This window comes from Hippopotamus amphibius, chromosome 11 (genome assembly GCF_030028045.1).
Source record: "Hippopotamus amphibius kiboko isolate mHipAmp2 chromosome 11, mHipAmp2.hap2, whole genome shotgun sequence".
NCBI lineage: Eukaryota > Metazoa > Chordata > Mammalia > Artiodactyla > Hippopotamidae > Hippopotamus > Hippopotamus amphibius.
Genome location: NC_080196.1, coordinates 43,212,279 through 43,230,786, shown reverse-complemented (window position 1 = coordinate 43,230,786; position 18,508 = coordinate 43,212,279). Strand labels below are relative to the sequence as shown.

The window sequence follows — 18,508 nt, the reverse complement described above, 5'->3', positions numbered from 1 at the left end:
GTAGATTCTGGGGACTGTTTTGTTTGTCTTTCGGTTGTTTGGCCTAGGGAAGGAAGGGGAGGATTTTAATAACTCTGGCAGTTATGTATTTTTGATTGCGGAGCACAGGAACGTTAGGTTCTTTCCTTGCTGCGTTTGGGAGCCCTTAACTGTCTGCCAGAGTGGCAGGCCGCGACTTCTAAGATGGCGTCTTCTTCCTCATTTCAGATTCTTCACTGCGGCGGCCTCCTCACTACCGAGAACAACAACCCGCGGGTGTCCTGTGGCCACACCCCGGCGGCCGAGGCTGGCTACGCCCACACGGCCCCCTTCAATCCTGCCGGTCTGGCCAATGGAGGAGCTACGAATGGCACGACCTGCCCGAGCTTGGCAGTCGCCAGTCGCACTGGGCTTGGATGCCTGGGAAGACTTTGTTGGAAGAGGAGGCGGGGAGAGGGTGCTGCACCCCTGCCAACCTCCCTCTTTCCCTGGAGTTGCCGAACCACAGCGCAGCCAATTGGCTCAGAGATGTGGCGGGTTTCTGCTTCCCTGTGGGTCTATGCGGCAGTCTTCTGCCTGGTGACTGATGCTTTGGAAATGAGGCTTATGACGTCATCGCTTCCGCCGACCAATAGAAAACGATCCCGCGGAGAGATGTTCCTCCCTCTTCGACTCTGCTTCTTCACGCGCGTGAGCGAGCGAGCGCGCGCGGAGGGGGTGGGGGGAATCGCGAGCACGGTGGCGCGCATGAGCGGCGAAGCTCCGCCCCCTTGCCTATATATAAAGGGCTGGCGCGGGGCTCGGCGGCGCCATTTCGCGCTGGAGTGGAGCAGCCTCTAGAACGAGCTGGAGGATTCTGCCTACATATACAGAGCCTTCGAGTCGTCCGGGGCCGCCATTACAATCCACGTCCATCCGCTTGGAAATGGCCTTCGTCTCGGCCTATGACCGGTCCCGGCGGACAGTGCAGACCCCATAGAAGCCCCCGAAGCTCCCCTTTTTCGGGCCCCGCCCAGTCCTCGGAGACTGTCCACCCCCTCTACTCCGCCCTCAAGAGGATTTCAAAGATGGAGGCGGCGGCTCCCTAAACCACTTTTCGTGTTCATCCGCCTCCATCCGAGATCGAAACGGGACCTCGTCCGCGCCGGACGGTCCCGGCAGGAAGAGGGGATTCTTGCAGACCAACGGAGGGCAATATTGACGACGGTGTCTGGGATCAGGGGCCGTCCTGGGGTTTGAAGAGTCCGTCCCCCTTTGCTCGCCCGCCTCAGCTGAGGCCGCCGCCATTTTCTCGCTGTCCGCCTCCTGCGGAGCGCGCCAAGCTGCCGGGAGTTCTCCGAGAAACAGCGGAGGAAACTGCTTTCGTGTCGGCCCGGCGGGGGGGGGGTTGTCGCCTGGAGGGCCGAGGGCAGCGGCCCCCGCCCCCCCACCCCACTTCTCGGGTTATGCTGGACCGGGAGGTGAGGGGAACCGAGGCCACCCGGGCTTTCCGCGGCTGAGGGCAGCGCCGGTTCCCCGTGGTCAAGATGCTGCAAAACGTGACTCCCCACAAGTACGTCCCCGCGAGCCGCGTGTGGGAAGGGGGCTTGGGGGCTGCGGCGCGCGGGTGTGGGGCGTCAAATTCGGAGGCAGTGCGGAACCGATTCGGGTGCGTTGCTGTTTCGTGGCGCAACTGTTGCCTCTTGGGGCTCGCGGAGGGGATGAGCGGCGGTTTGGGGACCGTGGTAGCGGCCCAGATCACGCGTATGGAGGGAGCACAGGTTGTCAATTTATACGTTACTTTTTCCTCTGGTTAGGTCTTAGCTGGGTTGGGCAGAGCGAGGGGGCGGCAGAATGCAATAGGGAAGGACATTGGCTGGGGAGCAGGTCTTGCGGGTAGCGGGTCTGGTGTCTGTTGAAGGATTGTCAGGCCTTTTGAGGCGGGGGTGGGGGGAAGCGGTGGGGTCGTGGCCACATTTTGTACATTACAGGGTTGCCTTGGTGATAGAGCTTCGGAGAGTGGAAATCGGGATTCCCTGAGTAGGATAGAGGGATCACTCTATTAGTCTGTGGGTTCCTAATGTCTGGGGTAGGTCATTAAATTTCTGATTTCCTGCTTGTCTTTCAGTGACTGGTTTGGTTTTGTGTTGAGAGGTGCGTGAATTGTTACAGAGGATTGGGGGATTTTTTTGTTTTTGTTTTTTTGTGTGTGATACCATTGAGAGTTTCAGGGTAGGAGGGTGGAGCTAAGGATCTTTTAGTCCTGCTCTGCGGATGTAAACAATGAGATCTCGGTGTAACGTCTTTAGTATTAGGCTTTGGGAAATACCTGGTCTTGAAGAGCACCAGAGAATATAGATTTGATGCATTGTTGGCCTTTGATCTCCAGAGCTGATGCTACAGTGGGAATTGTTAGTGGCATCCCAGTTTTTGGCAGGGGTTGTGGGGGGAGGTCTGTTATCACTTTTATGAGGGAATTTGCTGACCTTGACTGTTTGGACAGCTCTATTTTTTGAGTCCCTTAGAGGGAGAAGACTGAATTTGCGAATAATTTCTGGAAGCTGGTGGCTTGGGGTATTCCAGGCTGTGAAGTCTGACAAATACTTCGTTGTTTGGTTTTTTTTTTCTTTTTTCCCCCCCTTTTTCCTTGAGTTGGTATGGTTTTCCTTAGATTTTTGGTCCGTTGTTTCGAGTTCACTAGAGCTTGTGGAGGACGTTGATTCCTTGTGCACAGGTAGATTCTTAGGTGTCTGTCATTAGAATTTTATGAAATTTTTTTATTTTGTTTCCTTTTTTTCCACTCGCTTCCCTTAGGGTCAGCCACCATGGCAACCACCAAGCCCCTAGTGAGGAGGAAGTTCGGGGCTTGAGTTTCTCGGCTCCACCCATTTTGCTTAAGTCCCATCCCCATAAGGCTGTGATTCTCAAATGGATGTGTGCTGAGAAACTGTCTTGAAGTTTTTCAAAACCGATGAGAGTCCCTAAGACTTGAGAATTCAGAATGCAGGGCTTCTGTGGGTGTATTAAAGATGAAACACGTGGTAGAAGATACAAAAACAAAAGTTCCATGGAGTGTTTCCATACTGGTTTTATTTTCATAATCTTGACTACCTTTCACTAGATTCCAGGTTGGAATTTATTGAGGGTACGTAGTGTAGATTGCACGCTCCCAAGTTTCACAAGATTACCACATTTGATTTTGTCTCCACAGGCTCCCTGGGGAGGGGAATGCAGGGTTACTGGGGCTGGGCCCAGAGGCAGCAGCGCCTGGGAAAAGGATTCGAAAGCCCTCCCTGTTGTATGAGGGATTCGAGAGCCCCACAATGGCTTCAGTGCCGGCTTTGCAACTAACCCCTGCGAACCCACCACCCCCGGAGGTGTCCAATCCCAAAAAGCCAGGACGGGTTACCAACCAGTTGCAATACCTGCACAAGGTGGTGATGAAGGCTCTGTGGAAACATCAGTTTGCATGGCCCTTCCGGCAGCCTGTGGATGCCGTCAAACTGGGTCTGCCGGTGAGTAGAGGGGTTGGAGTGGGGAGGTATGGAAAGGAACAAGAATGCGTGTGCGTGGAGGTGGGCTGTCTAGTATAGGTGCTGCGGCCCCTAGGGAGTTCCCATTTCTATCCTGTAGGGCAGATAGCCACCAGATTTCTGGATTCTTGGTCCTTTGTGATTGATCCAACCGCTTGCTATCTTGGCATCTCTCATTGTGCCCTCCATGTGTCCTTCCTTAACTTTTGTGCCCTGGCTCCATTTTACAGATTCCCACCCCAGGTTGGGAGAGGACCACGGTGGCCAAAATTCTTAGCTTCTTCCTCTCCCTCATGCAGCCCATGGATAGCCAACCCCAGAGGTAATGTTACAGGATGGGAAACTTTGTAGAGTGGGTGGGAGGTGGGTAATTAAAGAAAGGCAGTAGGGGCCTCCCTGTGGGTGATGAGAATCCTGTCCCATTGTTTTCCTATCCCATAGTGTTACTTGGGGCCGCAGTTTAGGGGGCTATGTATTCCTGATACACAGGGGATATGTATGTGCGTGTGTGTGATGGGGTCAGTAGTTTGTCTAGAACAGGCATTTATCTTTTCTGTGGCTCTGACCTACCACTTCTTTGTTTAGGACTATCACAAAATTATAAAGCAGCCTATGGATATGGGTACTATTAAGAGAAGGCTTGAAAACAACTATTATTGGGCTGCCTCAGAGTGTATGCAGGATTTCAATACCATGTTCACCAACTGCTACATCTACAACAAGGTGAGTTTTTCTTTGTTCTTGTTAGTAGTTGGGGAGAGACAGTGTGTCTGTTATCAGTACTCTATCAGTGTGTAGTTTAAGTCTTTTACTGGAGGTGTTCTCATTCAGGATCTAGAAAATCTGAGTTCCAAAAGGTACCATTGAAAACAGTGTGGCTTCAGAGATCCAGAATGAAGAGATGTTTAAATAGAATACTTTTTATTTTTGTGGATAGTGGCCCTGTTTCTCAGAGAAATCTCCAGAGACCAGAACAGAGCAGGAACTTTCTTACCAGCTCTCATCCTTTTACTTCTGAACTTTCTTTGTTGCATTTTGAGGGGCACAATTGGAAAAAAGAAGGAAATTTAGTGGCCCAGTATAGGCAATTTTTAGTACTTCATCGATGAAGTTGTGTAAGGGGGTGGTGGTGATGCCTGGGGCTAGGAATTCCTCAGAGAAAAATGGTTTTGCCTGTGTCTTGCTGGCATTTGGACTTTTTGTTTTGTGTTTCCTGTAGCCCACTGATGATATTGTCCTGATGGCACAGACGCTGGAAAAGATCTTCCTACAGAAAGTGGCATCAATGCCACAAGAGGAACAAGAGCTTGTGGTGACTATCCCTAAGAACAGCCACAAGAAAGGGGCCAAATTGGCAGGTAGGAAGGGTAGGAGTTTTGCTAATGGAGGCCAAAAGATGGGAAAGATAATCAAACTAAACTTTTTTTCTCCCCTCCCCCAGCACTCCAGAGCAGTATCGCCAGTGCCCATCAGGTGCCTGCTGTCTCTTCTGTGTCTCACACAGCCCTGTATACTCCACCACCTGAGATACCTACCACTGTCCTCAACATTCCCCACCCGTCGGTCATCTCTTCACCCCTTCTCAAGTCCTTGCATTCCGCTGGACCCCCGCTCCTTGCTGTCTCTGCAGCTCCCCCAGCCCAGCCCCTTGCCAAGGTATACATCTGTGGATCTCTTTGGGGCAGTGAGGAGGGGAAGGTCTTGAATAGGGTAGACCCAGGCTAAAAGGTTTCTGTCTTGTTTTTCTCTGCAGAAGAAAGGGGTAAAGCGGAAAGCAGATACTACCACCCCTACACCTACAGCTATCCTGGCTCCAGGCTCCCCAGCTAGCCCTCCCGGGGGTCTTGAGCCTAAGGCAGCACGGCTTCCTCCTGTGCGTAGAGAGAGTGGCCGCCCTATCAAGCCCCCACGCAAAGACTTGCCTGACTCTCAGCAGCAACACCAGAGCTCCAAGAAAGGAAAACTGTCTGAACAATTAAAACATTGCAATGGCATTTTGAAGGAGTTACTCTCTAAGAAGCATGCTGCCTATGCCTGGCCTTTCTATAAACCAGTGGACGCTTCTGCTCTTGGCCTGCATGACTACCATGACATCATTAAGCACCCCATGGACCTCAGCACTGTCAAGGTACCCACTGCATGGGGCAGATGGGATACTCAGGCAGTGATTGGAGCCTAGGGATCAATAAAAGTCACTTTTTATGGGCACAGAGCAATCTTGGCATTTTACTTTCACAAAATAGTAATGGGGCAGAAGATCGAGTACTTGTTAAGAGTCCATATTTTCTGGATCTTGAAACGGTGTGGTAGGTTTTGTGTTGAGAGCATCACTACTCGTCTGCAATTAGGTTCTACCTATTGGGAGTGTTGGGTTAGGGTAGGAGAGTTAGGGGGTGGCCAGATAATTGAAGGCCACTCACCCTTCCTTTTCATTTAGAAATGATTTTTTTTTCCTAGACATAGATATTTATTCAACCCACTCAGATGCCTTTGACTTTCAGACTTGAGCCCTAGGGTATAGATCCTTAAGGTCATCCCCCACTGTGCTCTCGAGAGGGCTATTCTTGCGGTGTCTGGGGCTGGCTGGGAAAGGTGTCTCCCTGCCTGTGCAGCTTCTGATGCTGCCTCCTTCTGCAGCGGAAGATGGAAAATCGTGATTACCGGGATGCACAGGAGTTTGCTGCTGACGTGCGGCTTATGTTCTCCAACTGCTATAAGTACAATCCTCCAGACCATGATGTTGTGGCCATGGCACGGAAGTTACAGGTGAGTGTCAAGGTTGGAGTGTGAAGGATAAATGGGTCTGGGGAGAGAAATTTTGCCATCGGTGCTGCACAGCCTCAACATTAGGCTCTCCTGATCTGTACAGTTGTGAACTGGAGCCACCATATGGATGGGCATGATCAAGGCATGCATGTCCACTAGCATGGTTTTGAGTCTGCTGTCTTTTTCTAGGATGTATTTGAGTTCCGTTATGCCAAGATGCCAGATGAACCACTGGAACCAGGGCCTTTACCAGTCTCTACTGCCTTGCCCCCTGGCTTGGCCAAATCATCTTCAGAGTCCTCCAGTGAGGAAAGTAGCAGTGAGAGCTCTTCTGAGGAGGAGGAGGAGGAGGATGAGGAGGAGGAAGAGGAGGAAGAAGAGAGTGAAAGCTCTGACTCTGAGGAAGAAAGGGCTCATCGCTTGGCTGAACTACAGGAACAGGTATTATTTTGTTACTGTCAGTTTACTGGGTGTGAGGTTCATGCCCTGTCTTTGCCCTAATTTTTTTTTCTTTTATTCTTTGTGGCGTTATCTGTTTATTCCATTTCACGTGATTCCTTTTCTTCTATAGCTTCGAGCAGTACATGAACAACTGGCTGCCCTGTCCCAAGGCCCAATATCCAAGCCCAAGCGAAAGAGAGAAAAAAAAGAGAAAAAGAAGAAACGGAAGGCAGAGAAGCATCGAGGCCGAGCTGGGGTTGAAGAAGATGACAAAGGGCCTCGGGCACCCCGCCCATCTCAGCCCAAGAAGTCCAAGAAAGCAAGTGGCAGTGGGGGTGGCAGTGCTGCTACATTAGGTCCTCCAGGCTTTGGACCTTCTGGAGGAAGTGGCACCAAGTGAGTTCTAACAGGGAAGGAAGCAGAGATAGCTCAGCTATGTCTCTCTGGGGAGGATGATTTCTCCCACTCCTTGCCAAGTTTTCTTTAAATGGCCAGCGAATTTTTTTCTTTTAAGTGGCCAGGTGATGAAATAGACCTTGAAGAACATAGTCTCTCAAAGCTATGCTCTGGGAGTGTAGTCTGCCCACCTCTTCTGTACTTTATTTTCTGTGTTTGGGGGTGGGGTAGTGCTTTAGGGAGCAAGAAAAGTGGACCTGTGCTAGTGTACTTATATTTAGTTCTCAAAGCCCAAGATTAATGTGAAATGTTTGGTGTGTAAAAAAGCTTGCTCCCCTGATACAGTGTCCAGTAGCCCACCTCTGACTCACTCATTTGCCTTGATGGAAAAATAGTTTTTAAGGCATGAAATCCAGATCACTGGGTTGAACAGTGATGATAATGTCCCACAATTGACAATATTTTTTTTACCCCCATAGACTCCCCAAAAAGGCTACAAAGACAGCCCCACCTGCCCTGCCTGCAGGCTATGATTCAGAGGAGGAGGAAGAAAGCAGGCCCATGAGTTACGACGAGAAGCGGCAGTTGAGCCTGGACATCAACAAGTTGCCCGGGGAGAAACTGGGTCGAGTTGTACACATAATCCAAGCCAGGGAGCCTTCTTTACGTGACTCTAACCCAGAAGAAATTGAGATTGATTTTGAAACCCTCAAGCCGTCCACACTTAGAGAGCTTGAACGCTATGTCCTTTCCTGTCTACGAAGGAAACCTCGGAAACCCTATAGTGAGTATGAAATGGGGTCCACCAGTTAACTCGGCAAATCCTCGTGAGGTTCCGAGGAGGATAGTGGCGATATGCTTGATGCACTTGGTGATCGTCAGCTCCTGGGATGATAAGGGTTTGGATTCGTTGCTTCTCAATGTTCAGGAAAGGAATTGGCAACGTTAGGGGACAGAAAGGCTAGGGTGCTTTTGTCTGTCTTAATCCTGGTATGTTTCCTTTTCTAGCAATTAAGAAACCTGTGGGAAAGACAAAGGAGGAACTGGCTTTGGAGAAGAAGCGGGAACTAGAAAAGCGGTTACAAGATGTTAGTGGGCAGCTCAATTCTACCAAAAAGCCCCCCAAGAAAGGTGAGTGTCCTGTAAGCCGCTGTGAATTTACTACATCCTGCTCTCTTGACTCTTGAAAAACGGAAATCAGACTTAAACATCTTTAAACTTCAACTTTGTTTTGCAGCGAGTGAGAAAACAGAGACGTCATCAGCACAACAGGTAGCAGTGTCACGCCTCAGCGCTTCCAGCTCCAGCTCAGATTCTAGCTCCTCCTCTTCATCTTCCTCTTCTTCAGACACCAGTGATTCAGACTCAGGCTAAGGGGCCAGGCCAGATGGGGCAGGAGGCTCCGCAGGACCGGACCCCTAGACCACCCTGCCCCACCCCTTCCCTCCCTTTGCTGTGACACTTCCTCATCTCACCCCTCTCCCCCCTACTGTAGGAGAGCTGGCTCTGCAGGGGGGAGGGATGCAGGGACAATTACTGAAGGAGGGACATAAATGGACAAATATGACTGAGTTCCCGGCCCCATGGAGAGTAACCTCTTAGGCGTAGAGCCCCCATTCAAAATGACTGGGGCGGGGCAGGGGTACAGGGTGGGAATGGGTAAAGGCCCTGATGTGGGGTTACCTGAGGCCATAGCTGCCCTGTTCACTTTTAAGGGCCCTGTTTTGAGATTGTTTATTCTAATTTATTTTAAGCTAGGTAAGGCTGAGGGGGTGATGGGGCCGTGGTCCCCTCGGCCTCCATGGGGAGGGAGGAAGGGGGAGCTCTTTTTTTACGTTGACCTTTTTTTTTTTTCTACTCTGTTTTCCCTTTTCCTTCTGGTCCGTTTGGGGCCCCTGGGGGTTTGAGTCATCTCCCCATTTGGTCCCCTGGATTGTCTTTTCTTTGTCTGTCGATTCTAACTTGTAAATAAAGAAAATATTATTCGAGTTTCGAGTTCATTACCTTAACATTTACTTTTGTAGTGCTTCAAAAGGAACGTGACACAATTGAGAATTTTGAGGAAAGTATTTCTCAGGTGAGGGGAAAGGAAGACCAACTTGTTTTAAATAAATCAGTAGTTTGTTGCTGTTGTGATAACAATGCATCAGTCCTTTGTAAAGTGAATCCTCCAAAATAACCTTAAGGTTCACAATTTGCTCAGATTTAGATGAAGAAAAAGCAAAACTGTCTGCTTCATTCATCCCTTAACCAAAAGTTTCAAACTCAAGACTTGTAATAGGCTCAGGTTTTCCTCTGGTGCTGGATCTATGGCTTGTCTTCTGGACACTTGCAAGATATGAAAGGGCTGGGAGGTAGGTGTATAAGCCAACAGTAGGTGCTTTTGGCAGTGGGTATCTCCCTTAAGGCAGTTGAGCCTATATTTATAATATGCAGCCTTGACCTCAAATTGCACATTTACAGAGCTTTATATAGTTGGTTAATGCAATGCCAGTTTCCAGCAATCCTTAGGAAACTGAAATCACAAAAACTCATTTCCTCAGATTCAACCCCTTTTCTTGCTATAGACAGAAGGGCATTCTGGAATTGGGGGCTTTACACCCTGCAAAAGTAGGGCAGTATAATGGGCCATGGTAGAAAATCTGAATTCTTAAATGAAGGCTGGGAATGTAAACCTAATGGTTTATTCTGTTATAGTGTTGCTGGAAACAGGTGTAAGGCAAAATATGGTGGGAGGTAGTAGTGATGGTTGTGTAAGTAGCAATAAATGGGCTCTGGCAGTGATTCTCAACTCTTGCTGCACGCTTGGACTCCAGAGGCTGCTGAAAACTAGTAACTTCAGATTCTATCTGAATCTTGTTTTCTTTTGGGCCATAGCCTGTGTCTTGTGTGATGTTAGTGCCCTGACCAGGGCTTGAACACAGGCCAGTAGTGAAAGTGCTGAGTCCGAACCACTGGACCACCAGGGAATTCTCTGAATTCTTAAATTGAGGTATGGGTGATATTCAAAAGCTCAAAGAGATGATAATACACAAGCAGGGATGGGAAATTTTCAAACCCTTAGTTTTTTAAAGGGGAGGAGACCCCTAATGGGGCTTTGGGGACAACTTAATTGAGCTCAGTGAGTGAATACTTCAACTCTTGAGCTCTGGTCCTTTAGAGAGAAGTGATGGAAAGAATTTTGAAAGTTCAGAAGTACTGAAGAGTTGTGGGCATGGCATAGGATTTAGTTAAGTCTAAAAGAATGTCGATTTTAATTAGATATGTGTCGATATGTGTAGCACTGTATCTCATTTAAAGGGAAATTTAAGATTTTGAGTTAGTCGGGAGGAGGCCAGTGATAGAATCTTAAGACCGTCTGTGGCTGCACCCCTTCTGTTTGTGTCAAAATTTAAGTATTTTTAAATTGTGGTTTGGGAAAGTTAAGACTTAAGCTCTCACAAGGTGAGTTTCTGACATTGTACCTGTGGAGGCAATTAAAGCTAGTTCTCTGTAGACTGAATCCACAACAGTAAGTGCTATAGAAGAAGGCAGCCTGGCTTATTCCCTTGACTGCAGAGCAGGCTGTGACGGCAAGAGTGACCCTGGACCTGGTTTACACTTCCCACCTTCCACCTTAGTAGGCAGTTTACAAATGTTCCTGGATTTCTCGACCTTCGGTCTTTAGTGGTGAAGAGTCTTTGCCCTGGTTCCTGACCCTTGAGGTTGTCGTTTGACCCTTTGCTTTACTTTTTTCCTTAGTTGAATTTACTTGTCCAAACCTTAGATCTGCCCCATCCCATCCTCTCCTTGAGACATTGTAATAGTTTCAGGAATCTGATCCCCATTTTGGTTGGAATTACTGCCTTCCAAATAAGAAGCACCTTCCCCAGCACAACCAGAAGGAACAATTATGGAGTCTAACCTTGGGCAGTATTTCCTCCCATGCTCTTTCCTGCTCTTGTAAACATGGGTTCCACTGCCTCTGCTTTTTTTTTCTTCTATCTCTTGCCATTTGCTCCCCCTTTGCTGCTCCCACCGTTAGCATGTATTCAGTTAAGACAGTTTATTGAGTTCCTTTGATTGTCTTATTTTTCAATAAACACCATTACATCAATAGGCCTAAATGTTGCCAAACTGCTAAATCAGGAGGTGTGGGGGTGAAGATAAAGACAAGGCCTTTGCCTTGTCTTTGAACCTTCCTTTATCAGTGCTGTTAACTCTCATGGTGCAGTTACTGGGCTGATTTGCTCTAAGATGAAGGCTTCACAGTCTTCCAGGTGATTCTTTATAATTGCACCCTAATGTGTGTACCCCAGTCCAAGCCCTGACAGCCTTGCTTTTGGATTCTCTCAGGACTATCCTGATTGAAAAGCCCTGCTTCCCTTGGAGTTACTCTCTGAGGCTTACCAAGGATAATGCAGGGGAGAACTCCCTGAGCAATGAGAAAGGGACTCCTAGAGTGCCGGGAAGGGGACTGGGAATGGTAGACGGAACTGATGCGATGATTCCGTGATCTCTGTCTTTGCTTCTTTCCCCTTCCCTGGATCCCTAGTTCAAGCTCTGCAGAATCCCACTAGCAGGTCTTTCTGTCCCCATGGTTTACATGCTGGGAATAGGGAAAGGGGTGACAGACAACCGATCACTGTTTTTAATAAAAATTATAAGTTCTAGCAGTGCAATTATGCAAAGATGCGTAAAGAATTTAGAAGAGAGGGTTCTGATCTGAGAGATTTCTGAGAACTGTTCAGACAGATCTGGGAAGGATGAGTAGTTTGTGTCAGGGAGGACGTGAGTGAACACCACCAGCAGAAGAAACAGTGGTGGTAGTTCCCTGGTAGTCTAGTGGTTAGGATTCTGGGCTTCCACTGCCGTGACCCGGATTCAATCCCTGGTCGGGGAACTGAGATCCTGCAAGCTGTGCAGCACACCCACACCCCAAAAGAAAAAAGAAAGTCATGGTAACTGCCTGAGAGCAGGTGGTGCTGAGGCAGTAGGAAAGGTTGTGTGCTTCCAGATAAGGCCAGAAATTCAGGCAGAGCTAGATCAAGGAGGCCACAATAAGAATTTGCATTTTATCCTGAAGTCTTTAATAACAGCTCTCATTTATTGAGCACTTACTGTGTACCAAGCACTGTACTAAACACAAACTGTAAACTCGCTTGGTCTTCATTATAGTCCTTTGAGATGTCTTATCTCCACGTAACACATGAAGACCTGAGGCAGAGGTGAAGGAACTTGCCCAGAATCGCAACACAGCCAGTGAGTGCTGGAAGTGGGATTTGAATCCAGCAATCTGGCTCCTGGAACTGCTACACTAGAATTCCAATACCGTGGGCTGGTGGGGAGCTAGGAGACACACCTACTTGGAAGAAATGGCAGTGGGGAGAGTCACACTGGGTTAGCAGGGAATTGAGAATGGATGCAGAGTGACAATGTAGAAAGCAATGGCGGCGGGTCCCAGCAAGTGAGGATAGTGGTTTGGAATGGAGCGGTAGCAAAGTGCATGAAAAGATGTGGGTAGATTTGAAAACTATGTAGGAGATAAAGTGGATGGGACTATTCTCTGAAGGTTCTTAATTTATCCCCACATACAAAAGGAAGAGTAGAGCCGTGTGAGTGTGTATGTGAGTGTGTGTGTGTGTGTGTGCGCGCGCGTGTGTGTCTGTATCCCTCAGAGCTTTCCCGTAGTGGAAGTTTGATGGTTCCTTGACTAAAGGACTGCCACGTGGCCGACTGTCAGGTTTGAATGCAGCTCTGCCAGGCACACCTAAGGGGCAGGAGTGCTGAGGCCCGTGTTAATCGCCATGGAGGGTCTTTGGCGCCACCTGGTGAGCATGTTACCCATGACATCCTCCTGAATCTCCATTCTAGATGCTTTTGTGCCCACCCTCCCATCTTTTTTTTTTTTTTTTTTGGCTGCGCTGTGGGCTTGTGGGATCTTAGCTCCCCGACCACAGATTGAACCTGGGCCCTCCGCAGCGAATGCGCAGAGTCCTAACCTCTGGGCCACCAGGAAATTCCCAGCGTCTTATTTATATCCTTAACCTGCCCGGTGCCTGGGGAAACAGTTTAAATGTAAGCATAAGCAATGATGAGACCACCTTGGTATTTGCATCCATCCAGCTGCCCCAGCACAGATCCCAAAAGTAGAGGCTCATCAGCCCTGCCTTAGTGCTGGCAGGCCTGGAGCTGAGATTTGGACAGGGCTTATCATCAAGGTGGAGTAAATGTAGGGTAAACAACCATCCTGAGTTTGCCTGGGGCTGAGGAATTTTCCTGGACATGGGACTTTTAGCAATAAAACTGGGAAAGTCCTGGACAAATCGGGATGGGTGGTCACCTCGTGAATGGGAGACATTATCATCTCTCAGGGCATGTAGGGAGACAGAGCTAATATACACCAGGCTCTATCATTGTCCCTTTACATACTTCATCTCATGATTCTCCTAACATTCAACTCCTGATCATTAGATTCTATTATACCCACTTAATAGAAGAGAAAACAGAGGTTCAGAGAGGTCTATTAACTTGGCCTAAATCACTGGTTCCAAAGACCGTGTCTTTCTGCTAGACATGTTGTCTCAGGGGTCCTTCAACCACCTCCTTCCCTCGTGCTCTGGCCCCTCTCCACCATGCCAGTAGACTTCCCTGACTGGGGTACCAGGCCTGTCACCTCCAGGGAGGCCTCACCTGAACCTAAGGTGGCCAAGATAAGATGAGCTCCTTGTGAAAGTCAGAGGAGCCCACCATCCTTGCCAAACTTCAAGTATTTTTGTGTCCTTGTTTAGCAAGTAAATACTGATACACAATAGAATGTTTCTCATGTGTGTTTGCCACATGGGGACACTGCTACTCTTGTCAGGTAAGCTAATGCTTGATTGGAGGTTGGAGGAGAAAAGGGATTTGTTCTCCAGTAATAAGATATTTTGCCGGGTTATTCATTTGGAAAAAGAGTATGATTAAGATGCTCTCTGTCAGCTGTACTTCAGAGAGTCAGTTGCTGTTATAATTTCTGAGACTATGAGACCCTAACACTGGATAATCCACAAACACTTTCTCCTCTTCTGCCCTTGCAATACATATATTGGAACTGGCTTCCCCATAAGGCAGGTTGTAGAGACACTGAGTTCCTCCCAAAATGGTCATTTCCTGTCCTCCTGCCTAGTCTTGCTTCTTTTCCAGAGCTGCTACAATAAAGGAGACAATTTCTCTCATCCCTTTTCTTCTCTTTCTCAAAACCAAAAAAAAAAAAAAAGCAGTTTTCTAAATTTGCTTGTATGCTTTTAACTCTAACCCCAGGGAAATGAAAGCTGAAAAGTTGCTAACAGGACGAAAGTTGTAAGTGGTGGGGAAAGCCCACGTCTCTACTAGGGTGAAGCTTCACGTTCCTTGATAGGAAGTAGAGCAGGCGGTTCCCCCAGATCCACGGTTACTATGACATATTGCTTTACGTTCTTGATTTGAGAGAGGAATGCTACCCAACCACCCTACACCCTTTGGCTCCTGTGTTGGGTTTCTGGTTGCACCTTCTGTCTTCCATAAGGAACTCTCCTAACTCGGCCCCCAGTTCCCTGGGGTCTGCTCAGTGGCCTGGTGCTGACACTAGCCATGAACTTTTGCTTAGATGTCCCCTTCAAATTCTGCATCCCGTTCCAAACCTGACTCCAACCACAAGCCATCTCCCAGGCTGATTCCAGTACTGTGTCTTTCCATCACTACCTTTGGTTTCACAAATAGACCCTGAGGAGCCCTACTGTGATCTAAGCTGTGAGCTGGCCAGGAGGAAATCTCGAGTGCAGAAAAGAATGATGAGCAACTGAGGCAGCAGCTTGAGGTTGAGAGGCAAGTTCAGAAAGCAATTCCGTGAGCGGGAGCAGTGGTACGGGCTTATTCCAGAGCAACGTGGGAAACTAAACAGAATGGACTTGTTTTCTGCCGAGTCTGGGGAAGCTGAGAGAGGAGAGAGCCAGGGGAAGGGAAATGACAATTAACTGAGCCCTTGCTGTTGGCCAGCCATGATCATGGGCACTTATCGTAGCGATCTCTTCAGTCCATGGAACGTCCCTATCACATATGTAGCACTATTCCTATTTTAGAGATGAGGAAACACTAACTTGATGTGTATAAAGTCGTAGAGCTGATGAGACAGGGTAATGCTGATTCCAAAGTTTATACTCTTTCTTCTATCCCCAGCGTTTCTGGTTACATTATAGAATAAGCAAAAAAGGAATTCAGAAGTGAAATTTTGAAAAAACATCCAAATATTGTTAACTCCATCAACTGGAACTGAAGAATAAAGCTGGAGATACACACACACACACACACACACACACACACACACACACACACGTCTATCTATCATCTATTGATCAACATCTTTTTAAATGTAGCTTCTGCCCAAGATTCCACCATGCTGTAGAAAAAACGTTTTTTTCACCAAGCCCAACTAAATTGAGCTTAGCTGAAGAAATATCAGGAAGCGTGAAGACACAAAAGAAGAAATGAAATGCCCTTGTTCCATCAGCACAGGTGAGGGAATTCCCAATGATGACTTTTGCTGCGTGAGGAGGAACCCAGATGAGTGGAAATTATTCACTTTGAGTGGTATTCTCTCAACGATGTCACTGAGTAATATCTGAATGGTGACTATTCACACCACCATCTCTCCTAACCATTCCTTCAGGCTTGGCTTGGAGACTGGGACCTTTGTGAAGGGAAAGGGCTACCAGGTGTAGGCAGTAGATGTGGAGGAGGTGGGGCTGTGTGTGACCAGGTGGACAGGGTCCACGAGAGGAAAGTGGGGGAGGGGGCTATCTCGACTTGTGTTGAACGTGTAAAAAGGAGAGAAAAAGGATGACAAAAATTATAGACCAGAAAAAAACAAAAAAACCCTAAAATAAAAAAATTTTTAAAACAAAAAATAGAGAAAAACCCCAAAAACAAAAAACAATTATAAATCAGGGATAAAAATTACATGAACTTTGTAAGACTTCGGAAATTTTGTATCTTCTCCTTGTTTTTACTATCTTTATTTATCTTTTCTCCTTTCTGATTGGGATTGACAATAAAAATCTCAAACATAGATAAAAGTACAAAATTACAAACCATCTTAATATTTTAACAATTGAACTTATTCTTGGTGTTCCTGAGATGATTATAGGCATTATGATAGTAACTTTTCACTACGGAACATTTTTTCAAAGGATGAGACATTGAAGAAGCAACTGTAAGGCTTCCAAGATCAAATGAGGCTGTGCTTTGGACCTGGGGATGAAATAGTTGCTGGAAGAAATGGCCAAATTTTATATGTGTATTTAATAACCATGTAATGGAACAAAAAAAAAAAAAAAAGGCATTACATCACGCTTACTTTATTTTTTTAAGAACTTTTATTGAGATACAGTTGACATACAATAAACTGCATATATTTCATGCTTAGTTTATTTTAATTAAAAAAAGAACAAAAGCCCTTTCGGCTCTCTGAGCAGCACCTTGGCGGGCAGCAAGAACAAGCGCCTTACAAAAGGCGCTAAGAAAAGAGCCAAGAAGACAGTGGTTGACCCATTTTCTAAGAAAGATTGGGAAAACACCTGATGGCCTCAAGGGTCATGTTTTTGAAGTGAGCCTTGCTGGTCTGCAGAATGATGAAGTCGCCTTCAGAAAACTCAAGCTAATTACTGAGGATGTTCTGGGCAAAAACTGCCTAATTTCCATGGCATGGATCTTACCTGTGACAAAATGTGTTCCACGGTCAAAAAATAGCAGACCATGATTGAAGCTCACGTTGATGTCAAGACTACTGATTGTTATTTGCTCCGTCTATTCTGTGTGGCTTTTACTAAAAAAAACGCAACCATCAGATTCGGAAGACCTCACAAGCCCAGCGCCAACAGGTCTGCCAGATCCTCAAGAAGAGGATGGAAATCATGACCTGAGAGGTGCAGACAAATGACTTGAAAGAGGTGGTCAATAAATTGATTCTAGACTGCACTGGAAAAGACACAGAAAAGGTCTGCCAATCTGTTTATCCACTCCATGATGTCTTCATTAGAAAAGTCAAAATGCTGAAGAAGCCCAAGTTTGCACTGGGAAAACTCATGGAGCTACGTGAAATACTAGGAAGAGTGAAGGCAGTAGTTCCGGAATGATGAAGGTAGCAGTTCTGGAAAAGCTACTGGGGATGAGACAGGTGCTAAAGTTGAACGAGCTGATGGATATGAGCCGCCAGTCCAAGAATCTGTTTAAAAATCTGACTTTCAATGGTGATAAATAAAAGATCTTATTTGTGATAAAAAAGAACAAAACATTAAAATTATTTACATTTAAAGTACAAAATACCTGTTACAGAGGAGTAATTATTCAATAAGTGGCGTATATCAACTCATGGGCTCAGGAACCCAATGATCTCTCATTTAATTTCCTGCTGTTTTCAAGAACAGCATGCAGACACACACACACACACACACACACACACACACACACACACACACACTTTATTATGAAAATTTCAAATGTACAGAAAAACTGGAAAAAGCACAAAGAATACTTGACTACCCATAACGTAGTTTCAACAACTATCAAGATTTTGCCGTATTTGTTGCAACTGTGTGTGTGTGTGTGTGTGTGTGTGTGTGTGTGTGCGCGCGCGCGCGCGCGCGCGCGCGCGTCTGCAACCATTTCAAAATAAAGACATCATGGCATCTTATCTCTAAATACTTAAAGTTGTCTTGCTACATAACCAACAATAAAGTAATCATACCAAACAAAATTGAAAATAATTTCCTAATGTCATTGATTACCCAGTCTATTTTCCCATTTGTCTCAGAAGTGTCTTTATACCTGTTTTTCCCCAAAGATGTTGCCAAGAATCACCCAGTGGATTTGATTGTAGTGTCTCTCAAGTCTCTCTTAATCCCCCCCCTCCTTTTTTTTCAATATTGTTTTTTAAAATATCAGGCCAATTGTCTTATAGAACATCTCACATTCTGAATTTGTATAATTGTTTTTTCCTGGCTTCATTTGACTCATTCCTCTATCCAATGTATTTTCCATAAACTAGAATTTTGAACAAAAGTCTTGATTAGATTCAGATTAAAGTTTTTTTGACAATAATTCTTCCTACTGTGTACTTTTCATCTCATCAAGAAGCATGTGATGACTGTGTTTTGTCCCATTATTGGTGAAGCCAGTTTGGATTGCCGAGTTGAAGCGGTGACAGCCAGATCTCTCTCTTTTATGAAGATATTTTCTCCCTTTCATTAATAGCAGTCTATGGGCATGAAACTTTGGTGTGATGGGACTCTCTAGTTTCCAATCATCTGTTCTCCTAACATCTAGATGCCTTCCCTGAATCCATTCTCATATTAGGGTTGCAAAATGCTGATTTTATCATTCTATTATTTCCTAGCTGGCCATCATCTGAAAGGAAGACA

The 18,508-nt window shown here is 46.6% G+C and overlaps 2 protein-coding genes and 1 pseudogene across 3 annotated transcripts in view; all 3 read left to right on the top strand.

The window, feature by feature from the left end:
• Nucleotides 1-1,260: 1,260 nt before the first annotated feature.
• RPS18 (ribosomal protein S18) overlaps nt 1,261-18,508 on the top strand; it is a 141,329-nt gene continuing 124,081 nt past the window's right edge. The window contains exon 1 of the mRNA XM_057699221.1: nt 1,261-1,266. Coding sequence (XP_057555204.1) covers nt 1,265-1,266 — 2 coding nt within the window. The 5' untranslated portion in view covers nt 1,261-1,264. The remainder of the gene's footprint in view (nt 1,267-18,508) is intronic.
• BRD2 (bromodomain containing 2) lies at nt 1,266-9,082 on the top strand. Of its 2 annotated transcripts, none has more exons than XM_057699181.1 (12): nt 1,266-1,531; nt 3,170-3,473; nt 4,077-4,214; nt 4,711-4,849; nt 4,933-5,147; nt 5,245-5,619; nt 6,129-6,257; nt 6,447-6,698; nt 6,829-7,094; nt 7,574-7,878; nt 8,103-8,225; nt 8,332-9,082. In XM_057699181.1, exons 1-12 carry the CDS (start codon nt 1,506-1,508, stop codon nt 8,466-8,468), a joined length of 2,409 nt encoding a protein of 802 aa, XP_057555164.1. In that variant the 5' UTR covers nt 1,266-1,505; the 3' UTR covers nt 8,469-9,082. The 2 variants fall into 2 exon arrangements, with proteins under 2 accessions (XP_057555164.1, XP_057555165.1); XM_057699182.1 differs by lacking the exon at nt 1,266-1,531 and adding an exon at nt 3,722-3,813 and having other exon boundaries at nt 3,345-3,473.
• LOC130831509 (40S ribosomal protein S3a-like) lies at nt 12,521-17,321 on the top strand (annotated as a pseudogene).

Bases quoted from the DNA above. Each gene is read 5' to 3' on its own strand.
- BRD2 (XM_057699181.1), top strand. From the start codon at position 1,506: ATGCTGCAAAACGTGACTCCCCACAA. The intron at 1,532-3,169 runs GTACGTCCCCGC...TTGTCTCCACAG, and splicing joins CAAAACGTGACTCCCCACAA to GCTCCCTGGGGAGGGGAATG. The intron at 6,699-6,828 runs GTATTATTTTGT...TTTCTTCTATAG, and splicing joins TGGCTGAACTACAGGAACAG to CTTCGAGCAGTACATGAACA.